Source organism: Staurois parvus, unplaced genomic scaffold, assembly GCF_062004578.1.
Source record: "Staurois parvus isolate SC_StPar_1 unplaced genomic scaffold, SC_StPar_1.0 ptg000444l, whole genome shotgun sequence".
In the NCBI taxonomy this organism is placed as follows: Eukaryota; Metazoa; Chordata; class Amphibia; order Anura; family Ranidae; genus Staurois; species Staurois parvus.
The window spans coordinates 442,092-464,033 of NW_028318240.1; the positions used below are offsets into that span (position 1 = coordinate 442,092).

The 21,942-nt window shown below is 45.3% G+C and overlaps 1 protein-coding gene across 1 annotated transcript in view; it reads right to left on the bottom strand.

Annotated features, from left to right (window-relative positions):
* The window catches only part of LOC149453933 (venom factor-like), a 374,515-nt gene that overhangs the window by 57,389 nt on the left and 295,184 nt on the right, over nt 1–21,942 (bottom strand). The window contains exons 27-30 of the mRNA XM_089687988.1: nt 21,727–21,825; nt 21,490–21,640; nt 16,663–16,853; nt 368–526 (exon numbers count right to left, since the gene is read on the bottom strand). Coding sequence (XP_089544114.1) covers nt 368–526; nt 16,663–16,853; nt 21,490–21,640; nt 21,727–21,825 — 600 coding nt within the window. The remainder of the gene's footprint in view (nt 1–367; nt 527–16,662; nt 16,854–21,489; nt 21,641–21,726; nt 21,826–21,942) is intronic.

The following is a 21,942-nucleotide window of genomic DNA, read 5'->3' on the forward strand; positions in this document are numbered from 1 at the left end:
GAGGCTCCGGATTTGAAGGCTCTGAGAGACTTTGGGTGGGAAAGAGCCTACAAACCCTGATTACAGGGACATTGGTCCAGAAAGGGTTAACCCACCAGCTTGAAAAGCAACATGAAGCCATCAGCCGATGTTTATGAGGTAGTGTAGAGTGGTTCACAGGTGTGAACAATCTGGTGACCGAGACACTGTTTTGCTGAGCTCCTGCAGTTTTTCCTATGCCCCAAAGCAGACAGGAACTGATATATTTGGTGGTGAGCTTTTATGTTGTTTTGGTTATACCAGGATTTACCAAGCGGCTGGCTGAGGATCCTGGGCTCACCATATTAGAATATATATATATCTGCCTACCAAGTTTCACGTGTCTTACCTCATCAGATCGGGCATTTAGCTTATTTTGCAGATTGAGGCGGTATGTAGTAGGGTCTTTCCTCTCGGGAAGGTGAACAGATACATCCATGTCCAACACCATCTTATCTTCCATTGCCTCTTGGTACTTGGCCAAAGCTTCAAACAGCATGACAGTTGTCTAGACACATAGGACAGACAGATAGGTGTTATTGTGTAAGTTATAAGGAAAAATGTGTAAATTGTTGTCAAATTGCTGAGGTAGAGATGTAAATATTGTGATACTGTCAGGAATGGACTTGCCAATAGTGGTGGGACTCACCTGCCTTGTGGGCTGCAGTACCAGGGCTGGCCAGCGGGTGCTCTTAACAACCAGAGGTTCACTTCGGCAATTAGCCATCACCTGGGGCTGATTGCAGGTGGTGTATTTAAGGGATGGCTAGACCTGCAGTCTGTGCTTTGGTGTGTGTGTTTTTCCATGGGCCCCTGTATCTTGTAACCTGCATTCCTGTTCCTGTTCAAGTTCCTGCCTGACTTGTTGCTGACCCTGCCTGATCCTGACCTCTGCTGACTTCTCCTGTTTGATCCCTGGCTTGTGACCCTGACCATTCTCTCCGCCTGCTTCTCCTGTACCTACCTGCCCGATAGTTATCGACCCGGCCTGCCTGACTAAGTTGTGCTCTATATGTGTATGTACCTGTGTATCTATATCAGTTTAGGTTTGGGTTTGTTTCACCTTGTTGTATGTATTTGTGTTAGCTTGGGGTTTGGTGCACTGCGTTTATGTTTGTATTGTTAGTCTCAATAAATTATATTATTTACCATATCTGAAGCCTACGTTTCCCTGTGTCAGTCCACACACTTCTGGTCACACCCGCATCCCTGACAGATACATTCATGACAATTATTTGAGCAATTAGTAAACTTCTTCAAAACGTCTTCAAACATTACAGAACAAGTCCAGTTGCATTTGACTAACTACTACTAGAATTGCCTTTCTCAACAAGGATTTCATGAAATGGTTCCTCCAGAGACTGCTAGAGGTGACTTAAGCAAGGAAAAGTTTCATACTGATTTTCTGCCTAATGGTGCCTGCATAATTTTGGCAGAACACGAAAGAGTCGTTCTTGTGAAAAAAAGTTGAGCTTCTCCTTCTGTCTCAGGAGTAAGTAACCACACATTAGCCTTTCTCAACAAGGATTTCATGAAACCTTAGGGTTCCTCCATCATGGAACCTCTGGGTTGCTCTAGGGGTTTCTTCAGCAAGATACAGTTTCTCACTGACTTTCAGCCTAGTGGTACCAGCATAGTTTTGGCAGGTCACCATAAATTCATTCTTTTAGAAAATGTTGAGCCTCTCCTTGTGTCTCTCAAGTAAGTGCCCACTAACATTAATATTATCGGTTTCAAGTATTCTATAAGAGGGACATTCTTCCCACTGATAACCAAAGTGATGACGTCTTTCTCCCACTGACCACCAACGTAAAGGTGCACCATTCCACTTACTTCCAATATAAGAGGAAACCTCTGCTTTGACATCCATCATACTGACTACAACTGTCACTTTCCATGTTTTTTTGTCAAGTATTATTTGCTTCATCTTATATAAAATCGTGTCGCGCTCCACTAATATTGAAAATAATTATATTAATATGTATACTTATGCCCTGTGTAATCAACAAATCTCGTATACAATATACATATATAACAATCGTGATCCCACAATAAATCTGTGCTTATTTCCACATTCTGTGAAACATTGATAAATGTGTAAACTTATAAAAAATAAATTCCTTCCAAATAAAATAAAAATAAATCTCAAAAGTCCATATGTGTTAATATTTATTCAAGTGATGTTTCCATATATCAAGCTAGATTCTAGTGTTGTAGAACAGTAAGCTACAGAGGCACGCCACGTCACGGCACCCCGATATTCTGTAGTCCAACCCAGGGGCGGACTGACCATTGGGGAACTTGGGCACTGCTCGAGGGCCCGGGGTCAGTAGGGGGCCCCATGAGATGTCCCTGGTACCTTTCATAGGCTTTTTTTGGGTGTGGTTTAAGTGTGGGCAAGGACACAGGGGCCCCATGATCCCCTATTGCCCGGGGGCCCCATGAGTTGTTAGTCCGCCCCTGGTCCTACCACTACAAATTTGTTAACACATATGGAGAGATAAGGAGAGGATCAGTAAGGAGAGGAAAGACCCCCTGGAGGAGAAAGGGAGAAATCCATCCACCTGAATCCAGGAAATTAGGTCTCTGGATAACACCAAGACCCCCTGCTGGAAAAAGGGAGTTACTCCACTCATCCATCCATCCATCTGGGACAGGGATACAGCCCTACATTCACCTACAAGTCCATTTAAGGGGACACAAGCGGTTTTTGACCTCACTTAATGGTTTGGTCATAGAAATAAGGTGAGTACACACTGGTGAAGGAGCACGCAATGAGAACGAATCACCATGTGGAATTTGAGATTTATTCATATTTTATTTGGAAGGAATTTTTTTTATATAAGTTTACACATTTATTAATGTTTCACGGAATGTGGAAACAAGCACAGATTTATTGTAGGATCACGAATGTTATATATTTGTATTGTATAAGAGACTTGTTGAGTACACAGGGCATAAGTATACATATTAATTTAATTATTTTCAATATTAGTGGAGCGCAACACGATTTTATATAAGTTGATTTTTAGCTACATACGAGTATGGGTATGTGTAGGGACTCAGGGGCAGACTGACCGTTTGGAAACTCGGGTCAGTAGGGGGCCCCATGAGATGCCCCTGGTACGTTTTTCATAGGCTTTTTTGAGTTTGGGCAAGGACACAGGGGCCCCATGATCCCCTATTGCCTGGGGGCCCCATGAGTTGCCAGTCCGCCCCTATTTAGGGTGTAAGCGACCCACATATTTCATTTTCGTTATGTTATTGATGGTTTAATTTGTAAATTAATTTATATTTTATAAAATACACCATAGTAGCTCACAAGTATCACGTTTAAATATTATTTGCTTCATGCTTAATTATTTCATTATTATTATTGAAAATAATTTAGTTTTATAGAGCAGGGGACATTAAAACTACTCTAGGCACATCTAATCCTTTATTGAACTTCAGGCAGATCACAGAATACATTTCTGAAATATTTAATACATGTGTGGGAACTCGCTTCAACGTGGTAGAGCTTTCAAACGCAAACAGCTACTCGCTTTCTTTTTCAGGGTCTTTTTAGCCCACTTTTATTTACAGAAAATGTCCCATAAACATAATGCTTCCCACACAGGGGTATCCACCAACAAAACAAAGATTCAGCCTCCTGGCTTACACACAGTTTGATGTCTGTCTCCTGCAGACTTCAAGAATTATGGCCACTAGCACACAGCTAGTCTCTAGCAGCCCCTTGCTGCTTCTGGCTTCCACCTCTCCTAGGTGAAGCCCACCTGACTTCCAGGCAGTGACCTCCTGTCTTCCCAGTGGAGCCCTGCTGACTCCTAGCTGCCGGGGTGGAGCTCTCCTGACTCCTATCTGCCGGGGTGGAGCCCTGCTGACTCCTAGCTGCCGGGGTGGAGCCCAGAACCCTGGTCCTGACTCTCTCTAAAGGCCTGCACACACCTGTGCAATCAGTCTCCTGGCCTATCCCAAAACCTGGTCCCAGGATTGGAGATTTCATCCCTCCCAAATCGCTTCGAAATCTCCAGGCTCCAGATCCCAAAATGGACCTTACAAACAAAAGGAGGAAAGTGAAAAGCCACTTTCCTCCATATCAAACCTTTACCCTGGAGCCCCTCAACCTGCCTTGTTGAGAATCCAGGGTGACAGATCGCCACACTGTCACATATCCCCCCCCTTTGTTTTGATCCCGTAGGGGGCAGAACACACAACTTATACCTTCTGGCACCTCTGTGCCAGCTCTCACTTACAGGGGTCCAATCTGGTCTGACTATACCTGTCCTAAAGGGGAACTCTACCCAATGACTCCTTTGGTGTCTCTTCCCAAGCCCCATTGTCACTCTGCTATGGGCTCTACTCAGACTTTCCCTACTCTTTTTCCGGGTGCACTTCCATAAACCCTTTCTCTCTTGAAATCCTAACAGGGTCCCCCTGGCCTTTCTATCGACCTTTCTGCCCCTTTGCTTTAGGTGCTCAGGTTTCCTATTACCTTTCTCAGTATTACTGTCCCAAGGCTGTAGGGGAACTATTTCTACTGTATTTGTACCAGGACCACCCCCCTGATTTCTTGTACCTTTAGCCATCAAACCTGCATGACTCATTACCACAGCATAGAGTTTACCATGAACAGATAAATTCCAATCAGTGTTACACCTTTCAATATCTTTTCCAGCATTAGTTAGGACAGTGTCTGTAGAGGGCACACACACCATAGGGCAGCCATCACCCACGTGAACCTCACAAAATGCCACTTCACCTGGTGTCATGCAATCTGCAGGCGGCTGTCCCACCATTTTAACTTTTCCTACAGCACTTGGATCTGTATCCAAACCCGGTACAGATGAGCTCTCTTTTGATCTATTTTGCCAGTTTTCACATACCATTTCTCCCTGTATTTCAGGTGTCTTATCAGAACTGCTACATAAACCTCTTTTTGGCCCAATGACCCTGATTTCTTTATGCATATCCGTTTGAGCCCTGGTCAGGATCTCTGCTGTTCTCTGGTCCATGCTCGGCCCTTCCATCTCATGTGGTTTGTCCACTGGTGCAGTCAACACGCCCTTCACTGACAACTGACCAGCACCATCCTGGACCATAGCAGCAGAAATGCTTCCCACCTGGCTGTTAGGTGAAACCTTTGACACATTTTGCAATACTCCAAGACATTTCTCATATATCACATTTACAGGTAGTCCAGCAGCATACCCTGATACAACTTTTAACACCATCAACAAATTCAGAAACAAACGATTTTCTTGTTCCCCTTTGATCTGTACAGCCAGCCATTCGGTGCTCCACCTAGTGGTACTCCGCAGTACCAGACCATCTGACTGTGGAGGAGACACCCCAGTATACATTGGTTGTACATTCCAAAGTTCAAGCATCTCCTTTAATACTTTGGTTACAATCCAACCACTTGACTCTATACCCAAGACCTTCCTGACCATATTTAGGGCACTGGGAACGCTGAGAGACTCACCTGCTGAGACTTGAGAAGCTGAAACTTTTAAAGGGACCTCCTCCAAGCTGGAGATAACCACAGCCTGGCGCTCCACCAGAGCGCTGCCATGTGCTGGGCTCACTCTCAACGTCTCAGACTCAGTATCCACAAGCTGCCCCTGATCATTCCCAGTGACATCATTTTGACACTCCATGCCAACATCACATTTGTGGGTCACAGACAAAGTCTCTGCTGTATGCACGCCCTTATCTATAGGCCGTTCTATAGATCCTCCTGCTGGCACAGCAGAAACAGTGTCCACCTTATTTTTTTGCATAAAAGCCTCATCTAACAACGAGATTAGCCTTTTACCCCAACTATCCCAGTCCATTGTATATGTGCTCAATTCACCAGTGCTCCTCAGCACCGATCCATCCGCCCAAGGAGACACACAAGAATAGACGGGCTTAGTTGCAGATCCATTGCACAAATCACTCTGGATCACATCAGACTTGGGTAACACCTGTTTTCCAACTGCAGGTTGCAATACCTCACATCCACCATTTTGCTCTGGTGATACTTCCTGAATTACACACACATTTGCATTTTTCCCAGGCTGCATTAACCCGCTGTTCACCTGAACACTTTCCGTATTGTTAGACTGCACCAACACACTCCTATTACAAGGTGCAGTTTCACTCTGCTCCACCAGAGTGACATCGCAGTTGTCCAGGGCAACCTCCGGCTCCAATACACGAAGACCCCTGGAGATGTCCAAGGACACCTGTGCTGTCTTACCACCAGTTGCTATGGGAAATGACCCATCTTTAATTACAGCTTTTGCACTGCAAGAGCTCAGGGTTTTCCCAACAGCAGTACATTTCTCATCAACAACAAAATCAGCATTTGTAGCTCTTGTGGGCTGTACTAGCCTACTACCAACCTGTACCTGGCACACATTAGTGACATCACTTGCTTTTTGAGAACCATGCACAGGTTTTCCTTTAACCCCTAACTCCCCACTGTACAAGGCACTGCACAGGGAAAAGTCACTCTCAAAAGCACATTCAGTGGCCCAACTAACTGGGGTCACTCCTACATCAGAATGGACAGTCTCACAACCAGTCCTTCTCAACATGACAGTCCCAGCCATGGTTTTATTACACACAGTCTTACCCACCACAGTTGTAGGTGTTGCCATCTTCATTTGAGTGCGTCGTCTCATAAACGCATCCTCAACTGCACTTTTCTTGGCAACTTTTCCTTTGCCCCAAAGTGAAGAAACAGACGCCATCATAGGCTCCATGGACTCTCTGGCACCCCCTGCAGGCCCAACAGGAACTTCCTCCCTGTTGCCAGAGGTGGCCGCCAACATTTTCAAACAAGCGTAGTATCAGCGGTATTCCAGAGTCTTGGACAGGAAAAGATCCCATTCCCCCACTGACCACAATCCAGGCATGGTACATTTCCACGCTTATCTTTGTTGGGATACTGAGCCACATCTTCAATGCAGCTCCTCCTTCCAGGCACTACTTTTTCTCCGGTCGCCATGGGAGATTGCACTCTCCAAGCAGAACTTTGCTGGCTCTTTCCAACACGCTGTATTGGCTCCTCTTGATGCCACTTGCCATGATCCTTGTACAACATAGCCCCCCGTACACAGACAGCCCGATTGGCCTCCTCTGTGTTGCTATGGGCCTTCACTCTTGGTCCTGGCCTCTGGTCAGTCCCACTCCTTGCACATAGCATGGGCTTCTCTCTGCTGGACCAACTCTCAAGCCGTGACACATTCACATTTTTCACAACAGCTACTGGTTTAACTGCAGCAGCGTTGCCATGGGTGACAACACCCCTCTCCCAGGTACGTACATCCTGCAGCTCTCTCCTTGCACTGAAGGTTGGCTTGCTTTCCTCTGTAGGTTGGTTCACTGCTGCCAGGTGCCGCTTGCACCAGTCCACAGCAGACTCACCCACATCTAAATTTCCCGGCTTGGCTGGGGCATGCAGTATATAACTCCCTAGCCACAGGGCTCTATCTCTCATTTCAGAAAGCATTGCCTCCTTTTTTTGTTTTGACCGCCCCATCTTTGCAGTCATGCACACAACAGTGTGTTACACAGTTCAGCAACAACATGGAACACTGTCTCTTTAAGGCAAAGTCCTTTTCACTAGCAGGTTCTCCTCACCTGCACACACAGATAGTGCAGACTTATGCACCAAACAGTTCATATAACTGATGAACTTACTTCAATCGCTGGGATCTCCAATTCTGCCCACTGCATCCTCCACCATATGTGGGAACTCGCTTCAACGTGGTAGAGCTTTCAAACGCAAACAGCTACTCGCTTTCTTTTTCTGGGCCTTTTTAGCCCACTTTTATTTACAGAAAATGTCCCATAAACATAATGCTTCCCACACAGGGGTATCCACCAACAAAACAAAGATTCAGCCTCCTGGCTTACACACAGTTTGATGTCTGTCTCCTGCAGACTTCTTCAAGAATTATGGCCACTAGCACACAGCTAGTCTCTAGCAGCCCCTTGCTGCTTCTGGCTTCCACCTCTCCTAGGTGAAGCCCACCTGACTTCCAGGCAGTGACCTCCTGTCTTCCCAGTGGAGCCCTGCTGACTCCTAGCTGCCGGGGCGGAGCTCTCCTGACTCCTAGCTGCCGGGGTGGAGCCCAGAACCCTGGTCCTGACTCTCTCTAAAGGCCTGCACACACCTGTGCAATTAGTCTCCTGGCCTATCCCAAAACCTGGTCCCAGGATTGGAGATTTCATCCCTCCCAAATCGCTTCGAAATCTCCAGGCTCCAGATCCCAAAATGGACCTTACAAACAAAGGAGGAAAGTGAAAAGCTACTTTCCTCCATATCAAACCTTTACCCTGGAGCCCCTCAACCTGCCTTGTTGAGAATCCAGGGTGACAGATCGCCACACTGTCACACATGGTTAAATGTATTTAATAAAAGCAACCAATGTGAGGGGTGCGCATGCGCGGCTGACGGCTCAGGACATGTCTCCCTGAGGCTCCTCCGCGCTGCAGGGAAGACAGCCTCACCGCCGCGCGATCCGGGCCCGCGCCCCCCGGCCACCTGTCAATATGGTCAGGGTGGCACATAAACATCAAGCGCCGCCGCCGCATAAGCCCATAAAGGAGGCCCTAGCCCGTGCCTCCTCCAAGATGGCCGCCGCATCGGAGCACCGCAACAGCCAGCCAGCCCTCTCCAGACTTGCAGCCCTGCAAACAGAGCAGCCGAGACGCCCAAGCTCTTCAGAGGGTGAGTTAGATGATGACACTGCGACCCCCAAACATGCCTCGACGCCTGACCTCACTGCCCCTGACATTCTAACTCGCTTTGAGAAAATGCTACATAAGACCCTGAAACAGACCTCAGACCGCATAACTGACCAGCTGTCCAGGGAAATCCGTGAGCTGGGGCAACGCACTGCGGACCTAGAACAGAGGGTGGACGACATGGATGCATCTCTCCAAACGCAAGGGGATGAGCTAGACTTGGTGCGTGACGAAAACGCTATACTTCAGGCGCGTTTAGAGGACTTTGAGAACCGGGCCAGAAGCTCCAACGTGCGTATTCGTGGCCTCCCTGAGTCAATTATTGATGTCCAATCTACAGCTACTGCGCTATTCCAAGAGCTTGCCCCCGCTATCCCAATAGAACGCCTTGAGATGGATAGGGTCCACAGGGCACTAGCTCCAAAGCGCACTGACGGCACATCATAGACATCATAGTTAAACTTCATTTTTTCCGAACAAAGACCCGCAATTCGGAGTCCCTCCTGTTCCAGGGCCATCATTACCAGCTGTTTCAGGACCTTTGCCCCACTACCATCACCAAACGTAGAGCCATGAAACCGCACTTGCTAGTGCTTCAACAGCATAGTATACCATATAAATGGTGCTTTCCCTTTGCGGTACGCTTCCGCTATCAAGCCCGTGACGACGTATGCAAGACTACTGACGAGCTTCAGGATGCGCTACGGAACCTCCAGCTGCACCCTCCCGATGCACAGTCTGAGACTTCCAGAAGGCGTTCGGCGTCGTGCTCACTGCAGAAATCCCAGCCGTCACGGATCCCTAACCTAAACGTACACAAGCGGGGATGCTTTTCTTCTCCTGCTCCCTCCCCACAAGATTCAATGGATTGAATCCCGTTGACCACCTTTGACCCTTAATCCTGCTCCTTATGTGGTGGTCCGTTGCCACCCACACAGTCGCCACCCACAGAGTTTAGTCAATTGACTCTCTCATATGTATATACAGTGGGGATCGAAAGTTTGGGCACCCCAGCTAAAAAATGGTATTAATGTGCATAAAGAAGCCAAGGAAAGATGGAAAAATCTCCAAAAGGCATCAAATTACAGATTAGGCATTCTTATAATATGTCAACAAAAGTTAGATTTTATTTCCATCATTTACACTTTCAAAATAACAGAAAACCAAAAAATGGCATCTGCAAAAGTTTGGGCACCCTGCAGAATTTATAGCATGCACTGCCCCCTTTGCCAAGCTGAGACCTGCCAGTGTCATGGATTGTTCTCAATCATCGTCTGGGAAGACCAGGTGATGTCAATCTCAAAGGTTTTAAATGCCCAGACTCATCTGACCTTGCTCCAACAATCAGCACCATGGGTTCTTCTAAGCAGTTGTCTAGAAAACTGAAACTGAAAATAGTTGACGCTCACAAAGCTGGAGAAGGCTATAAGAAGATAGCAAAGCGTTTTCAGATGTCAATATCCTCTGTTCGGAATGTAATTAAGAAATGGCAGTCATCAGGAACAGTGGAAGTTAAAGCAAGATCTGGAAGACCAAGAAAAATATCAGACAGAACAGCTCGCAGGATTGTGAGAAAAACAATTCAAAACCCACGTTTGACTGCACAATCCCTCCAGAAAGATCTGGCAGACACTGGAGTTGTGGTACACTATTCCACTATAAAAAGAGATACTTGTACAAATATGGTCTTCATGGAAGAATCATCAGAAGAAAACCTCTTCTACGTCCTCACCACAAATATCATTGTTTGAACTTTGCAAATGAACATATAGACAAGCCTGATGCATTTTGGAAACAAGTTCTGTGGACCGATGAGGTTAAAATTGAATTTTTTGGCCGGAATGAGCAAAGGTACGTTTGGAGAAGAAGGGGCACAGAATTTAATGAAAAGAACCTCTGTCCAACTGTTAAGCATGGGGTTGGATCAATCATGCTTTGGGGTTGTGTTGCAGCCAGTGGCACAGGGAACATCTCACGAGTAGAAGGAAAAATGGATTCAATAAAATTTCAGCAAATTTTGGATGGTAACTTGATGCCATCTGTGAAAAAGTTGAAGTTAAAGAGAGGATGGCTTCTACAAATGGATAATGATCCTAAACACACCTCGAAATCCACGGGGGATTACATCAAGAGGCGTAAACTGAAGGTTTTGCCATGGCCTTCACAATCTCCTGACCTCAACATAATTGAAAATCTATGGATAGACCTTAAAAGAGCAGTGCGTGACAGACAGCCCAGAAATCTCAAAGAACTGGAAGACTTTTGTAAGGAAGAATGGGCAAAGATACCTCAAACAAGAATTGAAAGACTCTTGGCTGGCTACAAAAAGCGTTTACAAGCTGTGATACTTGCCAAAGGGGGCAGTACAAGATATTAACTCTGCAGGGTGCCCAAACTTTTGCAGACGCCATTTTTTTGTTTTCTGTTTTTTTGAAAGTATAAATGATAGAAATAAAATCTAACTTTTGTTGACATATTATACGAATGTCTAATCTGTAATTTGATGCCTTTTGGAGATTTTTCCATCTTTCCTTGGCTTCTTTATGCACATTAATACAAGTTTTTAGCTGGGGTGCCCAAACTTTCGATCCCCACTGTATATATATATATATCCTCACACTGAATGTTCAGGGTCTTAACATCCCGCAGAAGCGCAACAAAGCCTTCCACTCATTTGCGTCACATAATGCGCATATAGTCTGTCTTCAGGAAACACACTTCACTCATACCTCTATTCCCAAATTCTTTGGCCCTCGTTACCCACAGGTTTACGTGGCCTCTGCTGCTACTAAGTGTAGAGGGGTTTAAGACGCCCTTCACCGTACAACTCCTTTTAAGTTACATGCTGAGATTAAGGATCCAGAGGGTCGTTATATCATACTTGTTGGGCAATTGCTGGACTTTGAGGTCACCATAGCTAATTATTATGCTCCTAACCAGGGTCCTCTGCCGTTCCTTTCCCACCTCTTCTCGGTTATAGTTCATCATAAACGAGGCACGCTCATAGTCTGTGGAGACTCTAACCATATAATATACCCCTTTCTAGACAAATCCCCGCAATCCCCTTCTCCGCATACCCCCAACCACTCCTTCCAATCCATACTGCACCATTATTCATTGGTCGATTCCTGGAGGGAAATCAATCCCTCTAAACGCCAGTATACTTTTTACTCCCACCCACATAAGGTTTTTTCGAGAATAGATCATATTTTTATGACCGCCAGTTCTTCCCCCCGCATCTTAGCTTCTGACATCCTACCGATCCCTTGGTCGGATCACTGTGCAGTGGTCACTACCATTGCTTCTTTGACCCCAGCTCCCCCTGATCCCTCCTAGATCATTAACGAAAGCCTGCTGGCTGACCCAGTTTATTGCTCAGAGATAGCAGTTGCGCTTAAGGACTCTCTCTCCTTAAACCAAACCCCTGAAATCTCCCCCCTCTTACTATGGGAAGCACACAAACCGGTACTTCGCGGACTCTGTATCAGCAAAGCCTCCTTCCTGAGTAGAGAAAGGAGGCAGAAACGCCTCCTCCTTGAACAAGCTTATGATCAATCCCATGCCGCCTTCCAAACTTCCCCCACCCCTGCTAACAAAGAAGCTCTCGAGCACTCCCGCATAGCCCTGGACCTCTTCCTCACGGACCGAGCCGAGCTCTCCATCCGCAGATCTCCACACAAATTCTACACTAAAACCAACAAACCTGGCACTTTCCTTGCTCTCTCTCTCCGTAAACTAGACCAAACTGTTAGACCCATACGGTTACGGGCCTCAACTGCAAATCTCACCAGCAACCCCGAACGGATTCTGCGCACCTTCCACAAGCATCTCTCACGCCTTTACTCTGCCTCCACGCCCTTTGACTCTTCCCAGGCCGAAGCCCTTTTTGCTTCCCTTCCTTTCCCGAAATTGGCTGAGAATCACTTAGGAGCACTGGAGCGACCTATCTCAGTAGTTGAAACCTTAAATGCTATCAATTCCCTAAAGCCCCGTAAACGCCCAGGACCCTACGGCTTTTCTGCCACATATTATAAAAAGTTTGCCCCCATTCTCACGCCTATCATGACTAATGCGTTTAGCGCCATACTTTCAGGCCATACCTTTAACTCAGATACAGTGCAAGCCAACATCTCTATGATCCCTAAGCCGAATTCATCTGACACGCAATGGTCCAATTATAGACCAATCTCCCTCCTTAACGTAGATGTTAATCTCCTAGCTAAAATCCTATCTACTCGCCTCAATACATGTATTGGATCCCTAATCCACAATGATCAGGTCGGCTTCATACCAACCTGACAAGCTGGGGACAACGTCAGACATGCATCCCTTTTAGCACACTTAGCCAAAACTCGCAATATTCCTGCTTGCTTCTTGTCCTTAGACATACAGAAAGCGTTCGACACTGTCTCGTGGCCATACCTACACTACATATTGCGCCAATGGGGTTTTGGCCCGCATTTCTTAACCTGGATCTTTTCTCTCTAGCAGGGCCCTTCGGCCAGGATCAAATACTTAGGGCATCGATCTGCTCATTTTCCAATTATGCGTGGCACCAGACAAGGTTGTCCCCTATCCCCTCTGCTTTTCGCATTAGCTATAGAACCGCTGGCCCTATTGATTAGGACTGACCCGGATATCTGCGGACTTGAGATAGGAGGCACCTCACATAAACTGTGCTTATTCGCAGATGATGTCTTACTTTTTCTCACCTCTCCCTTAACATCCACACCTACCCTTCTTCGTCTACTTGATAGGTTTGGGACGCCCTCTGGCCTCCAAATTAATCCCCAGAAGTCACTTGCGCTTAATATCTCGCTCCCACCCAATGAACTTACCCATCTAAAATTGATCCTGCCGTTCTCGTGGTCGCAAGGCTCTGTTCCCTTTTTGGGTATAAAATTCACCCCACATATCTCAGGTCTCTATATCGCTAACTACATTCCTATGCTAGCTCATCTAACGGCACTAATGACCAAATGGTTCTCCCTTCCGTTGGCGTGGCTGGGCAGGATAGCTGTTGTGAAGATGTCGATCCGCCCCAAAATCCTTTACCTCTTCAGAGTTCTCCCTATCCCAGTACCTTCTCACTACCTTCGCGTATTACAGCGCCGTATTTCCTCCTATGTTTGGGGCAAAGTCCGCCCCCGTGTTCCTTGCTCTACTCTATACCGATCCAAACTCTATGGCGGTCTGGGCCTCCCTGAAATTAGCAAGTATTACCAAGTGGCGCATATAGCACAATTGCCAAAGTATCATGCTACCAATGAAACCCCGCAGTGGGTCATTCTGGAATCCATTGAGTGCGACCCCTTTAGCACAGCAAACCTTCTTTGGCTGAGACGCGTTGATCGCCGCATGATTGCGAATCCCATTACCTCGCATTTTTTGTCCCTTTGGGATAAACTGAAGTCCTGTTATCTCTTACAATCACCCCATAATCCCCTTCTTTCATACCTTCGAAATCCAGCCTTCCCTCCAGCCTGGTCCGCGCCGCACGTCTTTACTCGCTGGTTTACGGCTGGTCTCACCCAGACCAGACACTTCGTATGCAGGAATAAATTTAAATCCTTCGCCTCACTATGTGAGTCCCATAACCTCCCTGCCTCTGAGATATTCAGGTATCTGCAGCTGAAGCATTTCTTTGCTCCATACACCACAGCAACCAACCCAACACCTACTTTGTCACCTTTTGAGCGAGCATGCCTCAGGGACCCCCATAGACGGGGTCTCATTTCCTATTTATATTCCCTCTTCACAACCTCAACTACCTAATTGTTACCCTCGTATACAAATAAATGGGTAGTGGATTTAGGACGGCAAATCGACCCCTCAGATTGGGACCTTATTTGGTCCAATACCAAAGAGTCGTCGCAGAATATTACAAACCAAATTACAAACCATATTACAAACCAATTACAAAGTCTTGACCCGCTGGTACCTAGTCCCAGCTAGAATTGCGAAATATACCCCTGATTACCCCTCGGTTTGTTTCAGGGGCTGTGCAGACCTGGGTACATTTTTTCATATTTGGTGGGATTGCTCAATCGTCCACGCATTTTGGGTGGAGGTTTTTAAAATATTATCTACACTCAGTGCCATAACCCTCTGTCCCGATCCATTAGTCGCGCTTCTTAACCTGCGACCACCTGGCATCGCTAAGGCGAATTTCAAACTCATTCTACAAGTCACTACCGCAGCCAAGCAGGTTATCGCTAAGTCATGAAACTCTCCCTCGCTGAGTATGACTGCAGTTTCGAATAGGGTCACTCAGGCAATGATTCACGCAAAAATAGAAGCCACTATCCTAGATTCCATCCCTAAGTTCAAGAAGATTTGGAATCCCTGGGTAGAACTTTTCCTTCCATCCAATTTTGATGACTCCCTTCTCAATCCGTAATCTACGTCTTTTGTTTTGATGGTACCATTCATTAACCATACTGCGGTTTTCTCCCTTCTCCCCCTACCGTGCAGCCGTATGCCCCTCCCCATCCTCCCTCCTCATTCCCCCCCCTCCCCATTTTGTTAGGCCTCAACTGCCATTTGATAGTCCTCTTTATTAGTGATGCCTAACCTTGTATTATTGGGTTTCTTACTGTGCAATCAATGTACACCTTCAATGACCCATATTTTTGCTTATTATTTTGTACTGTTCCATGTTAAAATAATAAAATTATTTGAACAAGAAAAGCAACCAATGTAAGTACATGAATTTGACCTGGTATCAGCTTCTTGAAATCCCCCGTGAAGCAGAACTCAGGGAGAGTGAGAAGCAGCACAAGAAGAGAATTAGCTGTTTCAGTGCTTATATGCTAACAAACAGAGATCAGCTAATTAGTCTGCTGCTTCTCCCTTTATTGTCCAGTAACAGGTTGAATGAGGGACAGGAGCTATAAGTGTTTCTTAAAGTGGATCTTCGCTATCACGAGTCATTCCTTCCTATCCACCCCTTCTCCCCTCACTTAGAAGAGGGTTGTCTTTTTCTTCTGTTTGTTTACTTTTTGGTAAAAAAAAAGCCCCCCTTTACATGTCATTCGCCTAGGTGAATGACTTGCACTGTCCTCCCTTTGCCTCCTGTGATATGGATGTCACATAACCCAGGAGGCAAAGCTCTTCATTCAGAAAGGAGGAGGGGAACGTGCCTAGCATCAGGAGGCATACCATCTGAACCAGGAAGAGCCATCGGTCCTCTTCATAATGTAATCATCAATGTGGTGGCACAGGAAAGAGTGGTGGCAGAGAACAAGAGGATCTCAGCGGGACAACGTTTGATTCTCTGGGTGGGTGAGGATCAAAAACCTACACAATTGACCACCTGGTAAGCAGGGGGTAGAAGAGAATGGGGTGGAGGGCAGAAATCTGCTTTAGCTGCAGCAGAGAGAAATCAGGTCTGTCATTCTGCCGAACTGCTACGGGGCAGCACTATGTAAATCTCAGGACTGTATGGGCAGAAATATAACTCCTCTGGCAGGTAAAACATCTTATTTATTTATTTATTTCAGGTACTTATATAGCGCCGTCAATTTACATATATATATATTGTACATTCACATCAGTCCCTAACCCTCAAGGGGCGTACAATCTAAGGTCCCTAACTCACATTCATACATACACATACTAGGGACAATTTAGACAGGAGCCAATTAACCTACCAGCATGTCTTTGGAGTGTGGGAGGAAACCAGGGTACCCAGAGGAAACCAACGCAGGCACAGGGAGAACATGCAAACTCCAGGCAGGTGGAGCCGTGGCTGGGATACGAACCAGTGACCTTAGTACTGTCAGGAGGAAGTGCTAACCATTTAGCCACTGTGCCACCTTCAGTATTTTTATTTTATGTGTGCATATAGCCATTTAGCTAGGGTTCAGCTTTAAGCAAGCAGATACATGAAGTCTTACTCACTTGTGTTGATCCGTATTGCTCGCCATCAACATGCGATCTAATTAGCCAACGAGCAACAGAATCTGCTAGGTCATACTCCTCCATTTTCAGTAGAGTCAGCAGAGCGTAAGCTGTAGTCTCCAAAGAATTGTATCTGCCAAATGCTTGGTCATTCCAGAATTTACTATCTGGGTCATCCCAGTGAGATTTACCTAAAAGGAAAATATATTAATTTCTGCTAGAACAAATTAAATACCATTACGATTCTAAGGCAGAATCTACATTTTTAAGAGTAGGATCCAGTGTTTGAACTGCCCTCTCCCCATACAAGACAATGGCAGTGCACAAGCAGCTTAGAAGCTCTAGGACCTACAGGTCCTCAGGAACAGCATCCTCTCCAGTAAGAAAGATAAGAAGTACAGTAGTATCATCACCAAATCTGGTGACACTAGCAGCAGTGCCTTGGATGATCCCACACTGTAGACATATAGCTAGAGGGGCAGGAATTGCACTGCTATTTTCAGAGGGAATTCAAGACAAAAAGGAATTTTCAGGGTAATGCTTACACATAATTAATATTTCTAGAGGTTCCCTATAAGATAGCTAATCTTCACTTTTTGAATTCAGGTCAACTTTAACCACTTGTAGTCCAGTGTACGTATATAAATGTCCTGAACAGAAAGTGGTAATACCAGAATCATGCCTCCAGCTGCCATTTTTTTCAGTCGTGATCGGCCATCAGTTAAAAGTGATCAAAGTGGCTTTACAGCTGTCTGATCACTTTTACACTGCTAGGCAAGACTCCCCCTTCCCACCACCTACGGCCATTCCTGGACTCTCTTTCATCTAGGGAGCCCAGAACTGCAGTAAACCGTCTGGACAGCTACCCACAGAGGAGATGGAGGAACATCCATTTCCCCATCTCCTCTTTGACAAAAGATCCTGGATGCGACAAGGATTTAGTCACTTCCGGTTACAGAGCTGTCATTTCCTAGCTGTTACAGCCAGGAAAGCAGCTTGCTGTAACAGCTGTGTTTGGTCAGATGCTTTGAAGGGCAGGAGAGACATTAGGGGTCTAATAGAAAATATAAAAAGTGCAAGAGAAATATATTTAAATAAAAATAACTAAAAAAAACCCATCACGCCATACAGATACAAATGTACACATAGGTCCGTCGCATATGTAAATCGTGATTGCCCCACACACGTGAGATATCACTGCACAGCAGTGAAAGCATTAATTCTCGGGCAATAATTTGTGATTAACTCAAAATTTTTTGACCTGTAAAGACTTTTAAAGCTTCGCCTACAGACAATTTTAGGTACCGTAGTTTGTGACCATTTCACAGGCGAGCACAGTTTTAAATTTTGACATGTTTAACCACTAGCCTACAGGGCACTTATACCCCCTTCCTGCCCAGGCCAATTTCCAGCTTTCAGCGCTGTCACACTTTGAATGACAATTGCGTGGTCATGCAACACTGTACCCATATGACATTTTTAGCATTTTTTTGAGACAGATAGAGCTTTCTTTTGGTGGTATTTAATCACCTCTGGGATTTTTATTTTTTGTCAAACAAACCAAAAAACACTGAAAATTGTAAAAAAAGTTTTTTCTTAGTTTTTATTATACAGTTTTGTAAATAAGTGATTTTTCTCCTTCACTGATGTGCGCTAATGAGGCTGCAGTGATGGGCAATGATAGGCTGCACTGATGGACACTGATAGGTGGCACTGATGGGCACTGGTAGGTTGCACTGATGGGCATTGACAGGCATCACTGATGGGCACTGAAAGGCAGCACTGATACATGACACTGATAGGCAGCACTTACTGGCACTGTTATGCAGCACTGACTGGCACTGTTAGTGTCGCCTATCAGTGTGCATCAGTGCCGTCTGACTGGCACCGATAGGTGACACTGATTGGCAGCACTGATAGGTGGCACTGATGGGTGACATTGAAAGGCAGCTCAGATGGGCACTGATATGTGGCATTGATGTGGCACTGATGGGCACTGGCACGTGGCACTGATGAGCACTGACTGCTGGCACTGATGGACACTGACAGGTGGCACTTCTGGGGCCACACTGATCATCAGGGCACACTGATCATCAGTGCCCTGATGATCAGTGTACATGTCCCCTCCGCGGAAAGCCGATTAAATAGAAAATCTTCACAAACAGAACCCTATACCCACCGTTAATCCTCAAGTAGTCCAAAAAACCCTATACATAGTATGGTCCAATTTGCTCATTCCTGATCCCCCAAAAAGCAATTTGACATTCCCTGGATCGAAAATCCCTGGTGTTATTATCTATTACCACTTAAGCAACTGTTGCAAAAGTGACTGCAGAGATCAATCTCAGTCTTCACAGGACTCAGTCTTTAAAGGACTGGGATTGAGCTCTGCAGTCACTTTTACAGCAGTTGTTTTCCTATTCCGAGTCACAATCCTGCGCATATCCTTTTGTCTCTTACGGTCAGCTGACAATGTCGACTTATTAGACAACATTTTCCCAGAATCTGTATATGCCATCATAAACTTTGAAACTGTACTTCGCGACAAGCAAATTTGCCAACTTTAGTCACAGAGGTACCAACTAAGCGACACCAACAATTTGCCGTCTTTGAAGCTCAGTAAACTCTGACATAACTCCTTATTACTAGCAGTGCTCTCAGTGAATGACGAAAGTGAGGCTTCCCACCGGTTGACTAGGTGTCTCATCACATAGCAGAAGTAAAAGAACGTTACATCCCTTTCTCTTTCAACACAAAACATGTTGTAATTTTCACACCTGCAAATCCTTTAGTGTTTTCATTTTTTTGTCAAACCCCTGTATGTATGTTCGCAGTTCCTCTTTAAGTAGGCCACACAGAGTTTTAGATATCTGGGAATTTTTCTCACATTCGAGGTGCAGAATATTTATTCTGCCTATTTTCCTCCTTTTTTTTCCCAGGTCCAATCAGACCTCTTTAACTAGGCCTCCAAACTATTGTCATGGTTTAGAAGATGTAGTGCCTTAAAGATGAAGGCACTTCCTTGACTTCTCTGCTTATCCCAGATGCTCCCGATTATAGTCCCTGGTGCATTTCTAAAACAACTTAGGTGGGAATTTAGTAATTTCTTATGAGTGGGCAAGACCCACATGCTTAGCAAACAATTATGGATGATACCTAAAGAATTAGGTGACATGGGAATGCCAGATGTCTATAAATACTATAAGGTGGCACACTTGGCCCGCATTATGCAATGGTGTCAACCACATTCAAGTAAGCAGTGGCTTTTACTCGAACAATCTTTCTCAGCTTGCCTACTGGAAGGTCTGCCCTGGTTATTCCAAGACATGCCCCTATCTCTTCTCACTCACCCGACAATCGGGGCTACTCTTTAAGTGGCCAAGACCCTCAGGGGATCTATACTGGCAACTTCTGACCCATTATGAATGATGCCTGTAATTTCCCATCCATCCTTCAAACCGGGAATTTCAGATATGTCCTTTTCAAACACTCTAAAAGAGAAGAAATTCTGGGTGCAAGACTTTTGTTCAGTCATTGGTGCTCTCTTTCCAGTATCCAAACTATGTTTGAACCTTGTCCTCCCTTGTGGAAAGCCATGCAGTTGAGACACTTCATATCCCCTAACTGGGGCAAGGTGAGAGCTCTGGTCACCCTTACTTCATTTGAGAGGCTCTGCCTTTCAAAGGAGTTAGCGTCACATGCTCTATCCCATTCCCACCATATGTTGACACATCCAGCCAATCTCCCACCTCTGCAGTACTTGATGATGTGGGAACGGGATTTATAGATCACCTGCAGTGATCAACAGCAAGAAGAATCAAATATATGACGCACAAGACCTCCATATCTTGCAAAACCCAGGAAAAGGGCTACAAAATTTTAGCTAGATGGTATAGGATCCCATCAACCTTACATAAAGTGTTCCCACAGAGTTCTCCACTCTGTTGGAGGTGCCAAGCACAAGAGGGCACTATGCTTCACGTTTTCTGGTCTTTCCCTGGGCTATATGCCTTCTGGTTCCAGGTTTGTCACTGGATCCTTAAATTGACAGACATACAGATGTCCATGGAAGCAGCAGCCTTCCTTCTGCACCTAACACCTATGTCGTTGAAATGATACAAACACTCACTTCTGTTGCATCTATTGAACAAAGTGAAGTATATTGTTGTGTTGGAAGAAAAACTACTGCTCCATCAGTCCAGATGTGGTTCAAGACTCACCAGATGGAGTCTTTGATGGCTTTTGCCCATCACTGGGAAGAACGCTGTAATAAAACCTGGTTCAACTGGATGGAATTCATGTTCTCCCCCAAGTTTCAATATATTATGGGCCCTCAGACATAGATTATGTTGGTGTGTCTGATCCCCTTAGAACCTTTGTGCCAGTTTCCCTTTTGAGTGTCCATCTGGGTTGTGTACAGTTTTCCCCCTTAGACTCTTACTTCTGCTATTATTCTCACATTCACCCCCCCCCCTTTTTTTTTCTTTTTTTCCTTTTTCCTACCCTGTTTTGGCCTCCTTGGTTTCCATGTTTGTGCATATGGAGACATTTATGAGCTTACAGTGAATACACCTGCTCCCTTGAGATGTTCTGTATAGCCCTTTGGAAAGTTACGGGATGACTGAGCTGATGTTTTGTTCAATGGTGGCCCTTGCCATGTTGCCAGTCCAGGACATCCTCTGAGGTGGTGTGAGAATGTGTATGTGGTTCAACTTGGCTTGTCCTTGCCTACTAAGATTATGTCACCTCACCTGTTTGTACTTTTGAAGAATTTAAGATTTGAATTTGAAGAATTAAAAAAAAAAATGTGTCCTTGTAGTTTATTACCTGTTGCTACAGACATCAATTTATTTGAATCATGTAGCTTCCCAGCCAGAACCAACGCATAAGAAGTTACTGCAATTGAATGTGGTCTGGTCAAATTTCCATAATGCTCAGATATGTATTTCACGGCTTTGTCAATGCTGAGTTGTAGATTCTAGAGGGATAACAGAGGTCATAGTAAGATATGAGGCTTTATTATATACAGCTAGAGGTTATTTACAGGTATAAAAGTCCACTTACATCGACTTGAACACTACAGTATTTTTGACTCTCCAGCAAAGCAATGGTGACAAAGGCCGTGATAGCAACATCTGGATCAGAGGAGCCAGCAAGTCCACCCTGCAAGATAGGACAAGTGTACGGCAGTATAAATGTTTGTTCACCTTTCATATGTAACACCAACTAAATGAAAAGTCAGAAGTGTTAAAGTAGCATATTGTCTGGTAGACCATCTGC